Source organism: Semicossyphus pulcher, unplaced genomic scaffold (assembly GCF_022749685.1).
Source record: "Semicossyphus pulcher isolate SPU_LCO1_2020_fin unplaced genomic scaffold, fSemPul1.0.p SCAF_19, whole genome shotgun sequence".
NCBI lineage: Eukaryota > Metazoa > Chordata > Actinopteri > Labriformes > Labridae > Semicossyphus > Semicossyphus pulcher.
In genome coordinates this window covers 3141546-3165019 of record NW_027211692.1, presented here as the reverse complement: position 1 = coordinate 3165019, position 23474 = coordinate 3141546, and the positions used below count along the sequence as shown (strand labels likewise).

The following is a 23474-nucleotide window of genomic DNA, read 5'->3' as shown; positions in this document are numbered from 1 at the left end:
GGGAGAGATGCGGTGTTCAGACACAAATCATCCCCGCCGCGGATTCTCTCCTCCGGCCTGCAGAACCTGCACAGCAGCGGCGAGCTGGAGCCCATAAAACGCACATCAGAACCATAAAAAAAGCTCCCCTACACAGATGAGTCACAGGCTGCAGCCATTAAACGCAGGCTGAGCATTCAGAGGGGGATTTCAGACCCTCATTATGTTCTGCTAGCAGGGATGAAAGGAAGAGCTGAGGGCCTTTCTTCTTCCTGTCCTGCAGCAGACAAGGTCAAAATCCTGAACAGGATCAGACTCAAACACAACACAGCAGCACTCTGGGTATTCAGCGTGTGCACGGGGCAGAATGGTTTTATAACAAGCAGCACAGACATTCATGTGAGGGGGATGAATACAGGAGCTGCAGCGTTACCAGCACGTGTCAGTGGATGTAATCATGTGCACGTTAAGGCATCTTTTAATCCAACATGGAGGCAGAAAAGTCTCCAACCTGAAACCGAACACAGAGAGGAATCAAACAGATGTGACTTCAGACGTCAGAGGAAAACATTTATTGTGTAAATGAGAAAAAAGCGGATGTGTGCTCTACAGTTCATGTGTGTACATATTTTGGAAAGCTGTACAAACATCAGGGCCGTGTCTCTGATGATGTGTGAGCTGATGGGACGTTTATTTCTTCGATGGCTTGAACACATTAAAAAGCTACAGATTCAGATTCATGCTTGTCCTGAAAACAGCTTCACACCACTTCAAAAAGGCAAACCGTGCTCGTTCTCACAGATTTCATGTATCAAACAGGAAGACATTTTAGAAACAGATGCACACTGAAATATCCACTGCTTTAAATACAATCAGTCAGAGCTCAGAAAAACAAACATCCATATGCAAAAATAAAGGAAAGCATAAAAACAAAGTCTTTTTTTTGTAGCTCACAGGCTTCATTTTACACAAACTGTGGAATGTTCTTTTTCCATTTAAAAACTGTACATATTGCATTTCCTTTCAATCCAAATGCATCATTTTCGTTCCTCTGAAAAAGAACACAAAACATTAAAGCATCCCATTATTCCCCGTGTCCTCAAACGCCACAGGAGGGCTGCTAAAGCTAACATGATTCAAAGACTGAGCACAAAGTCAAAACAAACCAAACTAAAGCCTTGGTCTGAGGTATGAGTGAAGCCTTCACCCCAACATGAACTAAAACTGCAGCTCAAAGTTCATCTCGCAACGACAAATTCATGTTTGGACAATTTAAAGTCTGAATTCCAAATAAACTATTTCATCCCCGAAACGCGGCTGTTGAAAATATACAATAATACAAACGCAAGTTTTTCCATCCCATTAATCCATGTTGGAAAGAGACCCTTGATTTAAAAACAAAGCTCCCATTAAAGGGGCGGTGTGTCATCTAAAGGAGGGAACTTCATGATTAGACGGGTACGACTGATTTCTCTGAAGAACGACCGTCAGAATCTGCGTCAGAGAAAAGAGTGAATGTTTCCTGATTGTGACGCAGAATCATTAAAACGAGTACATGATTGGTATTTTGATAAGCGTAGGGTGAGGAGGAGATGTGAAGGTGTTTTTCTATCAAAGTGCCCTAAAGTTAAACACCTGATCCCGGAACATAATCCAGGTCAGAGCATCATCAACTGAAAGTGTGTCAACAAATTCATGCAACAGCCAGTCGCTCCGTCTGATTCACAGCTGACCCACATGATCATTGAAGTCAGTTATTCTACATCACACAGAGCCGGCCTGCACGGCTGACTTTAAATCATCCTGATGTACCTGCAGAGAGGCTAGAACAGTCAGGCAGAAGGATCCTGATTCTTAAAAGATCTTTAGTGTGTCAACATGTCTTTACACATTTTATACCTTGCCAAAATAAAAGAAGAACGAGTCGGATATTAAAAGAAGTATGTCCGTGTACAATCTGTCAAACAAAGTAATCAAAAGCAACAACATAAAACCAAAGAGCAGAGCAGGCCAGAGGGCGGAGTCCTGCACTAATGGAGCTGAGATCATCGTCACAAAGATGGCCGCCACAATCACTCACAACAGAGGATTTAAAGTCTCAAGACGAAGCTCACAGCAACAGAAACAAGTGTTCTTATGAATGAGGTTTAGAAAAGACTGAGTAGAACAATCTGCCACTGCGATCACCGAGTGTGTTTAAGGGAAATTCAGGATATTTCAGCAGTAAAATGTTGTCTAATGATGTGGATTATTACCACATACACCCCAAACTAACAATCTTTCACTTTAATTCAACACTTCAGCTTGTAAAATAGATAATTATCCAACAGAGCGCGACAGTTTCTACATCAAACTGTGTTGAGTATTGTTGCATATGTGGAAAATGTTGCGTAAAGCTGTTTGTCTTTAAAAGGAGGTGCATGAAGTCATAAATGTTGTCGAGTGATGTCATTGTTGCTTGGAGCTGAAAACATTAAACATCTGGTGTTGTGGAGTAGAAAGAAAGTGAGCGTACGAGATGTCTGAAGCCTGCAGCTCATCTCTGCTGCAGGCCAGAGGCTCCAGGCTACATTAGCCGCTACTAGCATCACAAACCCTATTCTCAGGACTGGTTGAGTTGCATCATGGGTAATGTAGACGCAAAAGAAGAAGAATGTAAGCGATCTCAATGACCATAGTGAGTCTAAAAATGTTAATGTTGTATTTACTTTTAAGCCACCACTAACAGAAATTAGCCAAGACCGTTCTGTTCCTGAGACATCTGAAAGAAAAGATTAAAATCTGTCAGCTTCGGGTTCTTGGCATTGATAAGCCGGCCTGCACATCCTGCCTCCGCTGGACGTGTTGGGGTCATTTCATAAACTTAGAACTTAAAAAAGAGCTTGTTGCTGACGTCTGTGAGGATCTTAGAAAGGTGAGAAAGTGATTTTTCCTCTGCATAAAGTCTTAAATGATCTGTGATAACGTTTCCACACATCATGCTCAGTTCATTTTCCCACCTCAGAAAAACCCGAGACCCCGCTGTGAGGAGGAAACTCTTTGAGGTGTTTCCATATTGAAAATCAGTGTCTAATTTTTACCATAATTCTTTACAGAGTGAGACAAACATGGCGGCGGGTCCAGAGGTGATCGGACCCACTGATGCAAAAGACTTAAAAACAGCTGAGAGAGAGAGAGCCCTAAAAAGAGGTCCATGGTCCATGATGGCTTTGCACAGTCTCTCCTCCTCCTCTTCCTGTCATTGTCACTTTTCCTCTCTTTATATTCAATGTGTGATGGTCGCTCCAGAGATGAGTAGTGTGATGCTCTTCGTCCATCTCATCTTTCCTCCTCTTCAGTTGCAAGTCTTTTGTTCTCAGCAGCTTCAGCCTGTTGATACAAACACAGGGAGGAAGTGGTGGTGCATGTTCATGTGTTTGTGTCATTGTGCTTAATGCTTTTATCCAGAGCACTTCACGGTACCACAAGTGTGCACATCTCTACAGAGAGCAGCCCCGGGGGAGAAACCTCAGTGTGACTGTAGCAGCATTATCATCTCTCTGCACATTCAGCTCCTCGGCTGCTGAATGGGACAAATGATTACGTGCAGGGAAAAATACTGACTACTAATCAATACTCAATCATGCAGCTGCACAAACTGTTCGTCTACCAGATGTATTCAGGCACTTTCCTGTCCTTTAAGTCACAACAAGCATTTTATATAACGGAACATCTAACATGTTCAAGTGTTATCAAGCTCTATTTGTCAGATGTGAAGTTTTGCTGCTTCTCTTTTATTTCATGTCCTGACCAATGTATGAGTCCAAATGTTTACAGGACAAAACAAGGCGTCAGATTTTGGGCTCTTGAAATTTTCATCATCGATGCAGGTTGGACTCCCACCCTCAGCCCTTTGCTGCACCTCATCCCCCACTCTCTTCTCCCCTGTTTCCAACACTATGCACTGTCCTCTCTCTCTGAATAAAGGCATACAAAATGAATAAATAAAAAAGGTTAGTGGAGGATGCGCTCCACATCTGCCAAACTATTTTCACATTCTTTCTCACTTTAAATCGCTGACCTGAGGACCACCGGAGCAGTTTTAGCGTTTTTTAATAAGGGCGTTTTCTGGTGCTCGAGTGAGTCCCGTTGTTCACCTCCTCACAGTCGGACACTCCACTGTGGAGTCTCAGAAACATCACAAGATGTAATTCGATCAGACTTCAAATGGCCTCCGTTCTGTCGGTGTATCATCTGTCCGGCAGCAGCCGCTCATTTCCTCTGAAAAACCTTTTAAAAACTTAATTGTGTCTCTGATTTCCCTGGTCTGCTCATCTCCACCCTGACACCAACACACACCCAGTAACACACTCACATCGACAGCACACACACACACGCACACACAATGCCCACATGAGCTCATCTGACTTCTGCTGTTTATCACGAATGAGTCATCTTCTGTAAATGACCGGAGTGGCTTTTACACCCAACAAGAGACGCGACAGCGACCTTTGCTTACACTTTAAATGGGCGTCTTCTTCTTTCAGCTCTACGAACTACAAAAGACTAAGAATTATAAATGTTTTCACTAGCGGAGCAAACTTAGGAGCTTTGATCTAAAATGGTTTGTTCTTCTAAACTAAACTTGTCCATTAGCCAAAGCGACGTCACCGCAGCCACACGCTGAGAGGATGTAAGGGGAAGCCGGCTGATGACTGGACCTGTCTGTGGTTTGTTCACTTAGCTCAATTTCAAACCGCTCTCTGCACAGATTAAAGATGAATCATGTTGATGGAGCTCGCGGACGAGACCAAAACACTGACCCTGATCCTTTCCCACTGCTGCCGCCCATACTGAAAATACACACACTAATGATTAATGGTACCATGAGGTGCTTTGAATCACAGCATTCACAGAGCGGTGACAACATGTGGTATCATTAACAGGAAGTGATCATTTCTTCTGTATCAATATCAGTAACAACACAGAACAAACAACTTCACATCCGATAAACTTCATCAGGAGATTCAATGCAGCCACGTTCAAACTGGAGCGCCGCCACTAAACATTTGTGTTTTCACACCTTTCATCAAAGTGTTGTTTTTGGTTTAAGGCTGGTTTTCATCGTCCATCCTTACATTCGTTTTTAAGTGCTCTGTATTAATGTTTAAGGTTGTTTACATCTCACATGGCAGCATTTAAAACTCCTCATTCAAACATACAAACAGAATTTAAACCAACACCAGGAGCTGAGCAGGAAGCAGGCTGAAGGTTTCATTCATGGCAAACAGGAAGTGGAAGTGCTGCTGGTGTGACTGACCGAACATGATTGTTTCTTTAGTCATTTGATATTTCATTAGTGGGCTGGTAACTTTACTGATTTGAGGCAACTATGAGAAACCAGTAGGCTCATGACCCAGATGTCCTGGCTCAGAGAAAACCTGGAGGATGATTAAAAGGTGTCCTGCACGTGCACTGACCTTCAACAAGGAGAGGAACGACTTCCTGTCGGGACGACGTTACCGTTTCATAACACGTTGTGTGAAAATGTTAAAGATCAGCATATTTACACTTTTAAAGTTTATTGACAAATAACTTTAAAGGCATTAGATTAGATGAGATTAGCATTAAAGAGAGGTGTGCAACAATGACTGCATTTTAAGGGCACCAAGTTAAATATATTAATTCTTTAAGTTGAGCTTTTCTTTATTATCCGGGTGAAATTCAGCGAGGACTGTTATCTTTAGGTGCTGTTAAAGGTCATACAATTGTAATATGCGAGAGCTAAATTTGTGGATCTTGACAGAATCATCACTGTTGCACAGCTGCATTCTCTCGGTTACCTTTAAGTGTGACATTGTGAGGCCATGGGTTTCTGCAGGGACAGCGCCCACACAAGGACTTTGTGTCTAAAATTATTAGTTTTTTCTGTCAAAATAATCTTTTAATAGGCTTACTGTCATCAATTATTCCCTGAAGAGCTCCTCTCCTCTAAATATCTCTGCCTGAAAGACATATGATGAAAGGTTATGACACTCTGGAGTCTGCAGTTAAAAAGGTGATAAAACACTTTTATTCTGGTCCTAAAAGTAGGAGCAAACTCGCGTCACTCTCTGGCCTGCTTTCCTCCCCTGAGACTCTTAATAAACACAGGGCCTGATATGTGAACAGATCTCAAAGCCCTCATTTGGCTCTGCTCAGAAACATGCCGTCCTTTGTGTTGGCTGAGGTGTCGCCTTCTCAATCTGTGCACCAGATTCAGGACATCCGAACCAGTAACTCTTGCCAGCTAACACATTAGCAGCTATCTCTTTGAGTCGTAAACATAACAGGTTTAACTCCTGGGACGGTTGCCAAAGACCCAGATACAGTCATATCTTATTTAGCGATGATGCAGAGAAGTCGCTCTGACTGATATTAAAACACAAAGTTGTTATTTTGGTTTGTTTGGTCGGGCAGCTTGAAGAAATGTTCTGATTTGCCATGAATGTACAGAAAACAGGCACCACAAGGCTCTTTTTCTCTCTCCTCAGCAGGAACCTTTCTGTCATTTGATCATGTAACACCATGAGAACTGAAGGAGTGAGAAAGAGAGGCACGACACCCGGTTTGTAAATGCAGGCAGCATGCCATGCAGCACTGTAAAACTTTCATCACAGCCACGAGAAGATAGAAACAAACCAGGGAAAACATGAAACCAGGAAGAGGAAGGACAGGGGCAGTTTACACCACACAGGGAGTAAATACAACACAGATCATCACAGGAAGTGAAAGTTAGTATTTTCAGTCCATCACAGGAGGAGCAGGAGGACAGGCAGGAGGAGTTTCAAACAGGAAGCGGGGTCCTGATTGGTTGGAGGAGGCAGTGACGCTGTGAAAGACTCGTGTCAGATCCAGAAAGAGGGAAGAATGCTGAGCTTGTGTGAGTGTGTAAATATCTCTTTGCATCGGTCATGACACCAAAACAGCTCCCACAAACATCAGACAGAAGTAAAATAAAAAGCAAGACTGAGTTAGCCAGAGAACAGAAAGAAAACGAAGACGAGGACATCAAATCCAAACAACCACCAAAATAAAGGAGCAGCGCAGCGTGAGAGGACGTTAGCAGTGCACAGAGGGTTTCCTACAGTAAGCGACCGTCTCAAAGTCACTGATGTGGACCGCACCTGAGGACGTCTGCTCTGAGGACTCGGCTTCTCCTGCTGTGGGAGCAGCATCAGTGACAGCGGGCGCTGTGCTGTCCTCTTTCTCTCCTGCTGCTTCAGAGGAGCTCTGGTCGGCCTCCAGGACGGCTGCAGAGGGAGGGGGGTCCGGACTGTCGGCTGTCAAACAAAAAGAACAGTGTCCACATTACAGTGTCTGATCTGTTCAACTGATCTCTTCTACATTTTCTCCATCCAAGAAAGAATGTGTTTAAAGTCTAACAAATGCTGGAAAATATGAATGAATTGGTTTGCTGGTCCACCACTTTGCTCCAGAATAAAGCTTTTTCTCCAGCGCAAATATTTGTTTAGCATTTGAGATCCAGTGTAAGAAATTATTTTCAAGCCATGAAATTTGCAACACGCATTCAGGTTCCCCTCAGTGCGAACTGTAATAACCTCCATCGTGTCATTTTACCGTTTTTTCATACCTTCTAAACCTACAACATTCCCATCAGCCTCAGCTGTGCTTTGTGCTTCATGATAATTAGCATGCTAACATGCTAAGCTGCGATTGTTAGCATGATAAACAACATACAGCTACGGAAAAAATTAAGAAGAGCCCACTCCAAATGTTCCTTAAATCAGCATCTCTCTCTACATGTGATGGCCAGCCCAGTCCAGATGTCGACCCCACTGAAAACCTCCTGAATGTGATCAAGAGGAAGATGGACGGTCACAAGCCATCGAACAAAGCCGAGCGTAACCCGCCGTAATGCCATCGCGGCTCCCATCAGCTTCATCTGACGACAATTTAGCTTCTTATTAATCTCTATAAACAGACATTACGGTTTGTAATTTGGGCCTTGTTGTTTTGTTGTCTGTTCTGTATGTAGTTGGAATGCAATTTTATATTGTAATGGCCAAACTTTTTGTCTGTTTATACATAATTCTAAATATTTTAGCAGCTTTAACATCAGCATGAAAGCATACAAACGCAGACATTTAGATCAAAGCAGAGCATCACAGAGGCACCAGCGTGGCAGCAGACCTTTGTTACTCAGGTGTTGTTATTTAAGATTTAATTACCTGGTGATGGAGCAGCAGGTGTGTCCTGGTCCGTCGTCACAGCAGCCTCACTGACCTCAGAGGGGGCGGAGTCAGAGGGCGGTGCAGCAGAGGAGTCTGCTGGGACAGACTCTGGTTCTGACTCTGGTTCTGACTCTGGTTCTGTCACCATCACAGTCTGCTCGTCTTTAGTCTCTTCTGAAGGAGAGGAAATGTCTATGGCTGAAAGTGGAAGAGAATAAAGACCGTAGAGGGGAGAGGGGGAGGAGCCAGGGATGGAGGGAGGAAGAGGAAGGAAAAAAGAAGTAGAGATGAGATGAAACACGAGGAAAGTCGAGCAGAGAACTTGAGACAAGACACAAAATCAAACAGAAGAGCAGAGCTACATTTCAAACGGCATTTTTTGTCTGTGACCAACTTTCTACCCGACACAGACACATCCAGGAGAGACATCAGAGAGAGCCGAGCGATGGAGGAGAGACAGTAATGGTATCAACAAACAGCGAGTAGAATAGGCAGTGTAGAGGCAGCCCTCACTAAAACACAGTATAGTTATGACTGGATTCCGATTCTGTCACTCTACTTATCACACTGATGGGATAATGGAGGAGATGCAAATGAGCAAACATCAAGTAGATTCAGTTTTTACAAAGAAGATGTCCTAACCTGCTCCGAGCGTCAGCGAACACACCACGTGACGCGTCGCTTTTTCGCTCTGGTTCTATTTTTGCACAGTTTCCTCCACATGTATTTGCAGAGGGAAAAACAGCAAGCAAGACAAAAAATACCCTCTTTCCACTGATTGTGGTATATCTGGACAATTATTTATATACCATCCACTATACTTTGCATATCAATATTGTTAAGATGTCAGAATAAGAAGGAGAGGGATCCGCAGTCCTTCGAACATGTTCAGGCCAAAACAAAACAACTACTTGACACCCTCTGAAAGGACATGTTGAAAAGGTGACGCCCTAGTGAAGCCTCCTACCTGTGTCCTCCTCTCTCTGTGGCTCAGCAGGTTCAGTGGACCTGGCAGCTTGGCTCTCCTTCTCCTTCTCCTTCTCCTTCTCCTTCTCCTTCTCCTCCTCCTGGTCCTTCTTCTGGGGCGGGCTGGACTCCACACTAGGGGGTTTCAACGGGCTCTCTCCTCCCATGCTGCTCCGGGGCGACAGCATCTCCATCTCCTCCCCCCAGTCGGACACAGGCTGGTGGCTGTCCAGCGGGGAGAAGGGGCTGAGGGGCTTCCCTCCCTCTGGAGACTCCTGAACTGCTGTGGGGGAGGGGATGTAGACCTTCGGCCGGGGGGGCCGCTGCTCTTTGGGGCTTCCTGCTGACGTCTGTCTGGTTCGGTGTGCAGGAGATGAAGGGTTGCTGCCTTTGCTCTTGACTGGTTTCTCTTTTCCTTTGTCTTTCTTCTCATCGCCCCTCGAGTCTTGTTCTGAGTCGCTCCCGTCCTCCACTCCTTCATCGTCTTCTCCGTCACTGGCATCTTCCCATTCCTCATCGTCCTCCTCTCCGTCTTCGTTCTTCTCCTCCACCTGAGAAAAGACAAAATGAGGGGATTACAAGGACCAAAGTGAAAAGAGATTGTGATCTAAACCCTGCACAAACTGATTTTGGGACATGTATGTGCAGAGTATGTGCTGTTGATGAATGAACAGTTGGCTAAGAGTTCAACTTTTTAAAGAGACTGAAACTACAAAAAGAAGCCTCTCTACCTTCTGTGCTGGGGGAGATTTGGCTTTTTCCTCCTCCTTCTCCTTCTTTTTGGTCTTCTCCTCTTTCTTTGTCTTGTCCTCCTTTTCCTTGTCCTCCTCTTCTTTCTCTCCTTCCCAGCGGTTGTCATGCATGCTGTCAAAGAAATCCAGATGTCACAGTTTCAATGTACCTCTGTAAACATTATTACTATAGTGTGTATATGTCACATATTAAGTTTTCCCAGTGGTCAAAAAACCCACTTACACCTGCTGACACACTGCTTTTTTGCCCGGGGATTATCGCCCCGGCTCCGATCGGCATTGATGGGAACATAAAACCTGTGTCGACACACTAAGCTCCGCCCCTTTTCCAGCACCATGCTGTGCTCCGTCGGTAACTTCTGCAACTCCTCGTCATCTCAGCTACAAATTTAGCCCGTCCCCGTCCGAGCAGCGCTCGAACATCGTTCCAAATTTGTCGCGCAAAGTTTGAAAGGAAGATACTCCACTGGCAATGGGAACGGAGACAATCGGCATCTAATCGGCATCTTAACAAGTAGAGAAAGAATGCCATCTGTCTGTCTTGCAAATACCCAGAATCCCCTGATGCACTGAACCAGATTGACAAAAATAGACAACATTCGACATCAATATATCAGTCTTGTAAATATAATATAACATGAGCAGAGCCTCCTTTAAAACAGGTAGGCAGGTAGATAGACATATAATTCCTGTGAAGTGACTGCTGACGTGTTGGAGCATGAAATAACACGATTCGTATAGTCGTCTGTAAGAACTCAGATTTACCTGTAGCTGGGCTTCTGTCCTCGGCCCCTCCCTCTGCCCCGGTCCCCTCTGGGCCCCGGGGTCCTGCCCTGGGACAGGAAGTCGCCAAATGTCGGAGCTTTAGGAGGCCGCTTGCTGTCGTCTGGAGGAAATATAAAATGGTGAGAGTAAATTAAGTTGCTCTGTTAACTTGATATAAAGGTAGGATGAATCACAGAGGGACTGACAGGTGAGAAAAGGAGGTGATGGACGTGCGTTTCATTGTCGCCAAAGTTCAGAGTTTTTAAAATAAAACTTTGAAAATGTGACGCAGTCAAAAATCTTTCCTCATGAACAACATGTTCTCCAAGGTCCTGACGCACCAGAGCGATGGTGGGACATCAAGCAAAACAGCAAGTTCTGACAACGACTGAGCCATCCTTAGAAAAGTATAATAAGTAGGAATTTTCCTAGAAAAATAAAATATAGACTTTTGCAAATATAATATAATGTAAATCATCACTTACGGGCCTCTATACGTGTGTTGGTGAGCGTGTGTGCAGACACTTGTGCTGTTGTGGTTCCCTGAGCCAATCACAGCGTACAGGTAAGTGTGGGAGCGGTTCAAATGAGCAACTGGGCCCCATTCAGACCGGCGAACATGGCGAAAGAGTGACGCAGAGTTGGACTTCTTTCTGTTGGACAGGTAGGTGCCTCAAACTGGGTAGGACAAGCTAACCAGCGGTTAGCATCCTAGCACAACGGTAACCGTGATGCTGTCGGTGTTAGCGGTGAAGAGCCGAGGAGGAGGGGTCCTAAATCCTACTTATTAAACCTTTACCAATGTCGATGTCGGTATGATCAGGATCAGTACCATGGCATCTACATGAAGTCAAATTTAAGATCAAGTCGTACAAAATATGTATAAATATATAACTACTGGTGCACTACATCTACTCTAAGCATGTTGTGTAATAATTGAAGACGGGAATCAGCTAGCAACTATATTCAAAGTAAAGATATGAAACTATTTAACCCTAAAACAACAGCTGCAAAATCATTCTGATGACATGTACATTGACTTGCAGGAAGAACTGGCATCTATAAAGACCTGTACTAGCACCATGTAACTTGGGTTGAGCCGGTATGATCTCCCACAAAAGAGTGTTACGCTTTATGGAAAGGCCTGACAGCAAACAGGACTCTCATTACTGGTCTTAGCTCAGTATTCTCAGCGTGCAATCATGAGGCGACATGACAGAAGAAGACGTCAGCGGAGGAGAAAATATGATGGAGACGGAGCACACGGGGGACAACAATAAATCTTGTACAAGAGATGTGAGTGGGAGGGAAGGTCAAAAGAACAGACAACATCATCAGGAAGGGTACAGCTCCTCAGAGGTTTGGACATATCACATCAGTGGGTTGTACATTTTATACACGGTTTGTTGTACCACAAAGATCACATCATCATGGAGGAAAATGAGAGAGAGTAAATGTGTAAAATGTTGGATGGAACATATGCTCATATGGAGATCTGTTGAGCAGCTGATGGAGGGATGAAGGACATAAAAAGGTCAGAAAGCGGTGTGAGGAAAATAAGAAATCGGTTTGTTAAAGAAGGATGAGAGAGAAGGAAGAGGAGCTGAGGATGGAGGAACTAAGGAGGGAGACTGAGAGCTCCAACAGGGGGAGGGTCCAGAGAGGGAGCAAGATAAGAGCTGTAAGAGGGAGAGAGGATGTGATAAAGAAGGTCAGGAAGAGAGAGACCAAGTACAAAAGAAATGAAGGGATCAGTGAGGAGGGGATGAAGATGAAGAGATTGAACTGAGCGGCTCGGGGCTGTCAGGAGGACACTCGAGTCTTTCACAAATTAGAAATGGTGGTGAAAAGAGACACACATACACACATTGTGAAGACACACATACAGCCAAAGCGAGTGCAGGCTTTGATGTGGGGCAGGTGTGATGTCATAATCTGTAAAATACTCTCAGTTAAAGTTAAACCAGGACTGAGCAGCAGGTAGAAATAATCCTCAGCGTTTGTTTGAACCTCCTCAAAGTGCAACAAGACTGAAGATTTGACTGATGACTGGTGATCTGACTTTCCACTGAATCTCTGGAAGAGGATGTCACCACCCATGAGGTGCTCAGGCTACGTCCACACTTAGGCTCTAAAGATAAATGCATGACGCCAGCACCGCAGTCATGTGACACCTATTGCAGGGATGAGCTCATCTCAGCTCATTTCCCTCATCTCTGCAAATGTATGTTTCTGCACTAGTATTTTAGCTGCGTCCACGTACAGAGTCATGCAAGAGAAACAGCTTTGCAGACTATAAACTTACAACAGAGACTCACAATGACCACAAACCAAAACATGTGATAGAAGAGGAGGAGGGTGATAGAGCAGCTTGACTTAAAGTATTAATCTAGAAGATTTTCATGTAAATAAATGTCTCTTAAGTCACTATCTCCGAATGAGGTACCAGAATGCTGATTGAGCCTGTGGCCCACTGATGAAAGCCTTTGCATTTGCAGTATAGGATTATTATGGACTGGGTGTCTGTGGTGACTTTCGCAGAATAAAAATCCCAAGCAGCGCTCAGTTAGTGACGCGTTTTCCATCAGCCAGCAGTGGTTGGTCTGCCAGAGAGGGTAGGCGGAGCTAAGCGGCTGCTTTTCCGGTCTCCGTTAAACAGTAATCTACTATGGCTGAACAAACAAAGAAAAGATGGATGACTACAGATACAACTTCAACAATAAGTGAACATCCAAAGAACCAAGCGTCTACACTACCCTGGGACTTTTGAGCTCCTATAACTGAGACTTTTAAAAACGCAGCTGACCTGTTTTAGTTTGAAAAACCCAGGACTGTATTTTTGTCTCAGATTTTGTAAACGATGTTACACACCCATCTGTCTGCTTGCTGATTTGGTATAATCAGTCATGTCAGGTGCGGATCTTATAAAACGTATGTTTACATTTCAGTAAGAGTTTCTCCTCCACTATTTTTTGCCGCTGCTGTTCTTCCTTCGTAATATTTTCTGCAACCAAAGTAGACAATCTGCTTCCTGTTTACTCTGGCACGCGCAGTCCCATTGTATATGAATTGTCATGATACGCGTTTTCAGCTTTCGAAAAAACGCTGCTAAAACAGTCGTTTGACGGAGATCAGAAATTGTATTAGTGTGGAAGAAGCCTCAGTGAAGGCAAGAAAACACTGAGAACTATTTACAAACTGTTTCACATCATGAGGCTGGTTTGTGTGCAGACGCTTTCTAAAGTGCTGCCAGCCTCAGGGAAGATTAAAAATCCTTACAGATGCAAACACAACTCCAACAAAAACCCTGAGAAGAACTGGATGATGTGTTTGAGGTCAATCCTCCACTTTCACTGTCTGTAAGGCAGGGAACAAGCTGATGTTAGTGGTCGTGATAGAGGAGGCTTGTGTGGGTTGATGAGCAGAGCAAGGCCCGGGTTTATGAGGGCTTAATTTAAAGGTTTGTACGAGCTTTTAAGATGATCAAACACCTGTTTGAGTTTGCCATATGGTCACTTACACACACAGTGAGACAGTTGAGTAGACAGAAGTTCACACTATGGTTTAATATTTGAACAGTGGACTAAGTTGATAATATGTTCAGGGGCTGTTGTGAGTCAGGTTTGTGAGTGAGGGGTGTGTTTGGTTTTGGGTGCAGCTGTGGGGCTTCAGACAGACACACATGAAACAAAACACAAACACTTCAATGTCCCATGCTGTGGTCTAACCTGCGGCCCTGCCCCGAGGCTCTGCACGAGAGTTACGCCCCCGGGCTGCAGAGAGGACACACACACAAACACATTACAGTATGTCCACTACACACACACACACACACACACACACACACACACACACACACACACACACACACACACACACACACACACACACACACACACACACACACACACACACACACACACACACACACACACACACACACACACACACACGACATATAGAAAAGACATCATCACAATGTAAACATTCATTTTTCTACTGAACCAAGAGATGCAATAAAATCTTTTTTGTTTTTGAGATCTGCTCTTCAACCAGCAGAAAAGAAGAGCAGCATTAAAGATGCAAAGCCACAAAAACAATGTAGTGACTTTAGTTTAAAGCCGTCCTGGGATTAACACAGTCCCACAGTAAATTATTCTATCACCCGGACGAGTGAAGTTACCGACATGCATTGGCTTAAAGTCAAGTCAAGTGAGGAGAAAACGTTAGAGTCCCGGTGTGTTAAACTGAGCCGTTCTCCAGGTAAAATGGCATTTACATAAAAGAGCCAGGGACTCAAATTAAGCTAATTGTTATTTACAAAGTTTGAACCTTTTTTATACACATTTATCCATTTTAAAATTAAACTACATTTTCTGGGATTTTGGCTCCAGGTCAGAAAAAGTTTAAAGACATCTCTTTCTTGTTATTGAGAAGGCGACTAATTAATGAGAAAAATACTTATTCTAACTGTTAAATAGATAAAGTATATCTTTTGGCTGGTGAACGATGGTCAGGGCTGTTTATATACTTATTGTTTTAACCTTCACTCCTCTAAAACAGTGCATCAGTTTGCACCCATAAGAGGAGAAGCGGGAGCTTGTGCTCCTCTCAGATCAGCTCGACTGCGACTTCAGAGGTTGGTTTGGACTCCAGGGAAATACAGCAACATTTACATAACGAGCTTAATCAACTCTCATTTACATAAAGGTCTTAATTAGCAGGAGAGGGGAGGCAGTGTTGTGTCCTGTGATGTGTGTTTGGTGTTTTTGATGTGTGTGTGTGTGTGTGTGTGACGACAGGTCAGAGTGACATCGTGTCAGACGAGTGGAGACAAGGGATGGAGAAGGATGCTGCTGTCCTGGTCCTGAAAGATGTTGTGTAACCACAGCAACAGCAGACTAATGACGTGTGTGTGTGTGCGTGTGTGTGGACTTGCCTCTCCTGCTGCCCTGCTCGGGTGTGATGCCCTCTGCAGCTGCACATGGGTCCTCCTTGAACCTGTGAAAAAGCTGCAGGGTTAATATCACCAATTATGTGAGCATCCACTCTGAGTGTCAGCTTCAATAAAGATAACAACAAACACTTTCAATTGTGTTGACATGTCCTCTGTCTCTGTAGGACAAGCTGACGACCTGATGGAGACTCGAAAAGCTGAAATTTGATGTGTTTAGTTTAGTTTTAGAGCTCATTAGTTTAGTGCAGACACAAGAGACATAAAGAAACTGTTTAAAGTCAAAAACGGACCTCTGTAGCTACGGTGTGCAGACAGGCTCAAAAAGGTGCTTCCAGGTTTGAAATGATAAATGTCTGATCCTCAAACATGGTTGAGATGTTCTCTAGTGAAAGCATCTCCCACAAAACACGGTTAGAGCAGAAATGTGAAAGTTATTTGCTCTTTCTTTGGGACTTACTTACGATGCCCCCGAGGTTTGTCGTAATCTTAATACTGCTTAAGTCCTCATTTGTCTAGATGTGCCTGAGATAAATTACTTTTTAATAACTATACAACTAAAGTAGAGCTGCAACAATGACTTGATAAACAGAAAATTAATAATCTGCATTGGATTTATCTCTTAAGTCAGTTTTTTCAAGCAAAACGTCCTTAACGGGTCAAGCTTCCAAAATGTGACATTTTCTGCTCGTCTTTGTCGTATCTGATTGTAAATTCATGTTTGGGTTCTGGACTGGTGGCAAAACCAAACAAGTAATTTGAAAACATCATCTCTGGCTTTGGGAAATTGTAGTGGGCACCTTTCATTATCTTATGGCATTTTAAAGACTCTCTATAAATCAAGAATTTACCCTACAGATTTATAGATAATGACAACAATCATTAGTTGCAGGCCTGGATCGAAGAAATCTAGCACTTCTTGGTGGAACAGTGGGGAGCAGTTAGAGTGCAAAAATAAAGATTCTGGATCACATGAAGAAAAGAAGATATGGTTCCTTAAATAATGATTACTTAAAAAAACATGAAACAACATAAAACCCTCCCCTCCCTCTTCTCACATGCTGTCCGTCTTCTGTGCGTCCCACTCTCGTCTCCACTGGCCGGTGGCGTTGCGATGGCGAGCTAGCCTCTCCTCGTCAATCTGCTCTCGCTCTTTCTTCCAGCGCAGGTACTCCGCTCGCTCCCGGCCGGTCATCGACATCGTCATGTCCATGGAGCCTTTGGGACCCGGCCTTCGACTCTGCAGAGACAGGAGGGTCACATAGTCAAATCTGTGGCAATGACTGGGCCGCCTGGAACTTACACCCCTTTTTAAAACAATGCAGATACTCACGGTCCACTCTTTCTCCAGCTCGGCTCCCGTCTTCACGTTGTCAAAGTCCAGCCCTCCCCAGTTTCGTACATGTCTCCTGCTGCCCTCTTTGCGGTCTATGTCCGGCGCTGGGCCTGAACGTCTCGGGTCGTCCAGGAAGTTACGGAGGGGCTTGTCTCCATCAGGCTAAAGAGAGAAGTTCTCAAAGTTACGCTCCATGTTCATTAAGACCACAGCCTAGTTGGTATAAAATGTATTTGTATAAAATGTTGAAGCCTGGTTAGTCTCTCCACAAAGCTCTATTCACAATGTTTAGTATTTGTATTTTGTTCTACACAATAAAGACTGTGAAGACTGTACAGGGCAAAACATCACTACAAACTTTCTCAGTTACGTTCTATTTGGCGACACCTCATGACTCCTTTTTAGACTTTTGCCTTCATCTGAGCGTCAATTTGTTTCTTTCTCTTGGTTTGTTCAATTATTTTTGAAGTTGTATCTGTAGTCATCCATCTTTTCTTTGTTTGTTCAGCCATAGTAGATTACTGTTGCAAACAAATTACTTGCACTTATTACAAGCGGAAAAGCAGCCGCTTAGCTCCGCCTACCCTCTCTGGCAGACCAACCACTGCTGGCTGATGGAAAACGCGTCACTAACTGTGATTTTTTCTGTGAATGTCGCCACAGACACCCAGTCCATAATAATACTATATACTGCAAACGCAAAGGCTTTCATCAGTAGGCCACAGGCTCAGTCACCATTGTGTTACCTCATTCGGCTACAGATAGTGACTTAACTGACATTTATTTAAATGAAAATCTTCGAGATTAATACTTTAAACTCTGAATAAAAGCAGGCAGGAATCTTTGTAGTCATGTAGGTTTACGATTATAAAACGAATCCAAAGAACTACAAACGCAGCCCTAAGATGAGTAAAAACACGGTCTCTTACCCGCTGTCCTCTCTCATACTCGGCTATTTTCTCCATTTCTTCATTCATCTTCTCGATGTTCTGTCGCCTTTTCTCCTCCCATTCCTGAACACACAACAACAACAAAGCAGGGTTGTGTCATTGTAAACTAAAGAATCATAATCCATCACAAATACAGGAGGTTAACATTTGCATTCAGACTGAAAACAGAGAGGATTTAACAACTTAGGAAAGTTCACAGCAGCAATTATTTTAACCGTCCTCACATTAATCAGCAGGTAAACAAGTGTGTGGTGTTGTTTGACAGAGGAGGTCAAAGCCGGACACACAGGACAAACACGTGGGATACATCAGTATAGTGTCTCATCTGCACTCACCTTGGATTTCCTGTCCATTCCACCTGGTGTCCCTCCTACTTCTCCTCCTCCACCGCCTCCTCCTCCTCTTTCACCTCCTCTTCCTCTCCTTCCTCCTCTACGTCCCGGTCCTCCTGACTCCCCAGGTTCTCCTTCTCTGGGCGTCCGTGGTTCCCTGAGTTCCCTGGGTTCCCTGGGTTCCCTGGGTTCCCTGGGTTCTCTGTCTCTCCTCTCCTGGCGCCCTCCTCCTCCTCCTCTCTGACCTCCCCGACCCATTCGTCCTGACCCCGTCCTCCTGGGGGGGCTGCTGTGGCCGTCGCTCTGCCCTCTGGGATCGTCGCTCTGCCCTCTGTGGCCATCGCTCTGCCATCTGAGACCATCGCTCTGCCCTCTGTGGCCATCGCTCTGCCCTCTGTGGCCATCGCTCTGCCCTCTGTGGCCATCGCTCTGCCATCTGAGGCCATCGCTCTGCCCTCTGTGGCCATCGCTCTGCCCTCTGTGGCCATCGCTCTGCCCTCTGTGGCCATCGCTCTGCCATCTGAGGCCATCGCTCTGCCCTCTGTGGCCATCGCTCTGCCCTCTGTGGCCATCGCTCGGCCATCTGAGACCATCGCTCTGCCCTCTGTGGCCATCGCTCTGCCCTCTGTGGCCATCGCTCTGCCCTCTGTGACCCTCTCCCTGCCCTCTGTGACCCTCTCCCTGCCCGCCGTGACCCTCTCCCTGCCCGCCGTGACCGTCACTCTCCTCTGACGTCTTCCTGCCACGAGGCGTTCCAGGTTTCCAGTCGTTCACAACTCTCTTCTCCTGCAGGACAAACACAGTGATTACAGCCTGGACAGCAGTCATGCTTACGGAGCACCAGATTTTGATTACTTCAGTCAGTATGCAGCAAGCAGACAGTCTCTACATGACGGTCAGCAGCTTCAGGGAGACGTCAGGAAAAAGACATGGTCAGATGATGAAAAAAAAGATACAACCCATCCTCTTTAGATTTTAAGGATAAATTCTATTTTATTGTAATCCACAGAGATTCATAGGCGGCGTTTTTATTGAACATTTTTGTCTCCAGCACGTATCCCACCGGGGTTTGTGGATGTTTCTACCACTAATCCATCACCTTCTTTTATATTTGCCTTCGAATGAAGTGTTGAAATGTTTGTGAGCTCTGAAAATTCAGCAGCCAGCGGACAAATGGGGGGACATGAATGTGCTGCCTCTGCACTTTTAACTCAAACAGAATCAATCTGTAAGATTTGTTCCATACAATAGATTAATCATGGATATGGATTATGCAAAACAACATGATGAACTCAGAGGGAGGCTGGGAGGTGAAGGAGAAGAAGAGTTTCATCAGTTTCTCAGAGCCCTTTAAGCGCAGGGATCAGGCGTCTATTGTTAAGATTCAGAGAAGGTTAAACTGACTAATGAACCAATTGTGACCTTTTGACCCTCAATCAATATCCATTCAATCAGGTGCACATGTGGAGCAGAGCCCCCCCTGCTGTCCTCCAGGGCTGTTTGTCTTGTAACCTTTCCTGGACCTCAGCGGGAGCTGACTGCATCGCTACACCCCCGTCTCTCCTGGACCTGATTAACTAACTGTCCCGCTGCAGCTCACAGGAGGCTGATTAGAGAGTTTCTATGAATTCTAACTGCTACAATTGTTATTTAATGCAACCCAAGGAGAATTATCACCTGAATCTCCTCGCAGATTAACAGAGCTTTATAAAGGAGCATTAGTCAAAGCTGGTGTTCTCTGTAATCGATAGAAGCAATAATATTTGAAATTGGCGCCATAGCTGTGGAGAAAGTTGTACAAACAGCTCGTGGTTTCGTCCATTCTACATTCCTATAACACCCAGCATGCATTGCGCCCCTCCCTCTGAAAGGAACGGCCCAGCGAGAGATGCTGGAGTGAAATACTACTGTTGTCCAGTCAAGGACATTGATCGCTGCAGGCGATGGGTCAGAGCGGTACAGAATCTGAAATACGACGAGAATATGCCGGTGGATCGTCTAAAAAATCTTCAGCCTGCAGTCTACATTTCAAACCTGACGATTTTGAACGAAACATGACATCGGAGGCGGGCGTCCTAGAATGAGAAGGTGTAGTTTAGCAAGCTCCCTGGCCTGGCGGAGGTTTTCCACGGCCCCTTGGAGAAGCGGATAGCGTCCTCCAAAGGCACAGAGAGAAATTGCATTTTTTTCCTACCATAATGGCATTAGCTCCTCATGATAGCATGATAGGACTGAGGTTGAAAATCTGCGAACTGGCCCTTTAAAACGTACAAAGAAATCTTACATGACACTCAAAGCTGCCGTCCTTGTTTCCGATTAAAGTTTGTCAAACAGTTAGTGCAGCTGACAGCATGATCTGTTTGTCCAGTGTGTCTTCATACAGCGCTGGTACTCTGTTTTACGTTAGCGTACAGTAACAGACTTAACAAACTGAACTGAGCTGCGTGTTGAGCATAAGACGACGGATAAACTGATCACAGAGTTTGTTTTCCAGGACGTTTGTGTTCTTTAAATATGTTGATTAAAGTTCACTCTGCACCAGCATCTTTTGTTACCACATTATGTTGCCATAACAGGTACAATCATGTCAGACAACTGCATGAAAAGATTTCCAAATGTAATCTGTGCACAGGAGCGGCAGAGCTGACAACACAGAAACACACTAAACAGAAACAGATGGAGCCTCGTTGCATGAACTCTCGTGTGCTAACTTTCAGTGTTTTCAGCCTGAGCTTTGTTTTATTTTCATGCCAACAGCTTGATTGTTTTAAGCTATTAGTCCATGACGTATTTTTTGTTGTGTATAATGTTATATGTGCGTCTTGTACGCTATTGAGATACAAAAGAGACCTTCAACAAAGATATGTCTTAGGTTATCCCAAATGCAACTGCCAGCCTCCACACATGAGTGGGTTGAGACGTGGGCAGGGGACTGACGCAAGGCATGATGGGTAGACTGGCAGCGAGTGGAAAACAGATCACAGTAATGAGAATCTGTCGGTGTATGAGGTGGATGAAATGTGTGTTATGGATCCATCATGTCCTACCCCAGAAACTTTAGAAAGGTCGACAGTGACGGTGAAGTTATCCTTCTCCGTCTTCCTCCTGTCCGTCTCCGGCTCATGGGGGCGTGGCTTACGGGGTGTTGTCACGGCAATGCCCTCCTGCTCTGCCTTCTTCTTGTCCTCCTCTATTTCCTGTTGAGATTGAGTGACAGCGTGAGTGACACAAGACTAAAGCTGTGTACCAAATCCAAATTCCAGACTTATTCTTTGCACTTTTTGAGCATGTCCACATTGGAAGAGGAAACAAAATTAAGTCTTCTCATAGCCATCAGCACCCCCCCCAAAAAAATAGATTTGGGTTTGTGGTTGACAAACCACATGCTCTGATGCACAGACAGTTATATGCTACTGTGTAGTACTCTCTACCTGGTATCTCTTGACCAGAGCTTCATTCTTCTTCCTCAGAGCTTCGATTCTTCTGTCCAGCTCTGCATCCTTCTCCTCCTTTGTCTTTAGATCCACCGCTGAAGACTGAACACAGGGGAGGCAGGTTAGGAGGCCAATAAAACAAGGAGAAGGTCCGTCGGTCCTAAATTTAATGCTAGGAGGATATTGATAATAATGTAATCTATGTCTAATTAATCAACTGTTAGGATGAGCAACAGTCTTCATAAATACTATTTAGTTGTTAAAGAGGTTAAAAAAGTAACAGTCTTTCAGATTGCATTTAATTAACACTGTGAAAGAGTCACTTTGTTAAGACAGCTGAGTTTTGTTTTTGACATCTTCTTGCCAACATGAATCCCAACTTGACCTCAGTCTACAATATTGTTCTGACAGTGTTTTGGTTTTATCCATTTCACTCACCATGGCTGCCTCTGGCTTGTCTTCATACACAGGTGGCTGACTGCTTGTTCCTCCTGTGGTGAGGAAAATAAGGAGGATACTGATGATCATTTGTCCATTAGTTGCTTTATGCCCCCCCTCTGCCCACAAAGTGTTCTGCATATCGTTCCTTGTCTTGGATGTTTTGTTCACTGTGCAGAATAAGGGATGTGCAGAGTTTATTTAGACTAGTTAACTTCTGTTTAAGGATGTATATCCAGGCATGATTTAGTGACTTTACAAGTAGTTTAGATGGCAATGATCGTCATGGATGAAATATTAATAACAACATTATGTTTTATAATGAAGTATTCGGAATTTTCCACTAAGAGAGAATGGGTAGATTTACAATAAAGGGGGTGTGCATAACCAGACATGTTGTTACTCCAAGCAGAGTCATTTTTTAATAATTAAAACATGTCTGGGTGTGATCCTTTAATTTGATATATAATCGTACTTGGTTATGAAATTACTCATGAGAAATGTGACTTTCCCTCTCTTTTCCATTGCAGAACAGAAACCATAATCCACAGACTAACCAATTAATACTTGTCTACCTGTCTAAAGGGTCCACTGGTTACTGACCAAGGTTAAATAGTTAATCACAGGTGAGGTAACAGCCAGGTGTGTGTAAGTGGAACACAAGAAACCAAATGAATAAATCCTTGATGCGTTGCCAAAGCTGCTGTAAGCGTATTAGAGCTGCAGTCTGGATGCAAATAAGTTACCTGACCCACGATGAAACACTGCACGCATACTGCGCAGGATATACATCACATTAAACCCTCACTGTCCTCTTACAGACAATTACTTTGATTTATCGGTCGTACTCTGGTCTGCTGGGAGAGGTAATGTAACCACACTGAGCCATGTCTGCTCTCATACAAGGCGCCGAAACCGAAACCTTCGCTATAAAAACAACATCGACACAGACAACATACAAAAAAAACACCAAAGCAGATGTTCATGTGTGTTTAAACCACGCTGTGTTTAAATTACCTGTGTTTGTGGCAGTTGTACAAGGTGTAAAGAGCAATGTTTGGTCTCGTTGCTCTTTGCCAATTCCTGCTCCTTAGTGTGTCCTCATTAATCGACTTCCTGTTAGCTGCGGCTAACTTCCTGCCAAATAGTGACCCCCCCTCTCGCTGGCGGTGTTTTTTAAAGACACAGCAGTGTTCTTCAACTCGTAGATTAAACTCACCGTGACCGTGCTACTACGTATTAACTCAGGCAGCTAGAAATTGTTGCCCTAATGACTATGTTACAGATTTGGTGAACTGCTAGAAAGTTAACCGAAACAATTGATACTACGTGAAGTTTTTGAGGTTATATAGTTC

At 44.3% G+C, this 23474-nt stretch overlaps 1 protein-coding gene across 2 annotated transcripts; it reads right to left on the bottom strand.

Annotated features, from left to right (window-relative positions):
• Positions 1-536: 536 nt before the first annotated feature.
• On the bottom strand, positions 537-23223 carry ccdc9 (coiled-coil domain containing 9). 2 transcript variants are annotated; one of them, XM_069668508.1, is made up of 16 exons: positions 23137-23223; positions 22120-22172; positions 21679-21783; positions 21295-21444; positions 18251-19033; positions 17895-17978; positions 16963-17127; positions 16688-16869; positions 15615-15676; positions 14404-14448; positions 10676-10796; positions 9890-10022; positions 9160-9709; positions 8190-8390; positions 7125-7280; positions 537-3348 (listed from the first exon to the last, which is right to left on the bottom strand). In XM_069668508.1, the coding sequence occupies exons 2-16, from the start codon at positions 22120-22122 to the stop codon at positions 3344-3346; spliced, it is 2745 nt and encodes a 914-aa protein (XP_069524609.1). In that variant the 5' UTR covers positions 22123-22172; positions 23137-23223; the 3' UTR covers positions 537-3343. The 2 variants fall into 2 exon arrangements, with proteins under 2 accessions (XP_069524609.1, XP_069524610.1); XM_069668509.1 differs by lacking the exon at positions 14404-14448.
• Positions 23224-23474: the final 251 nt, after the last annotated feature.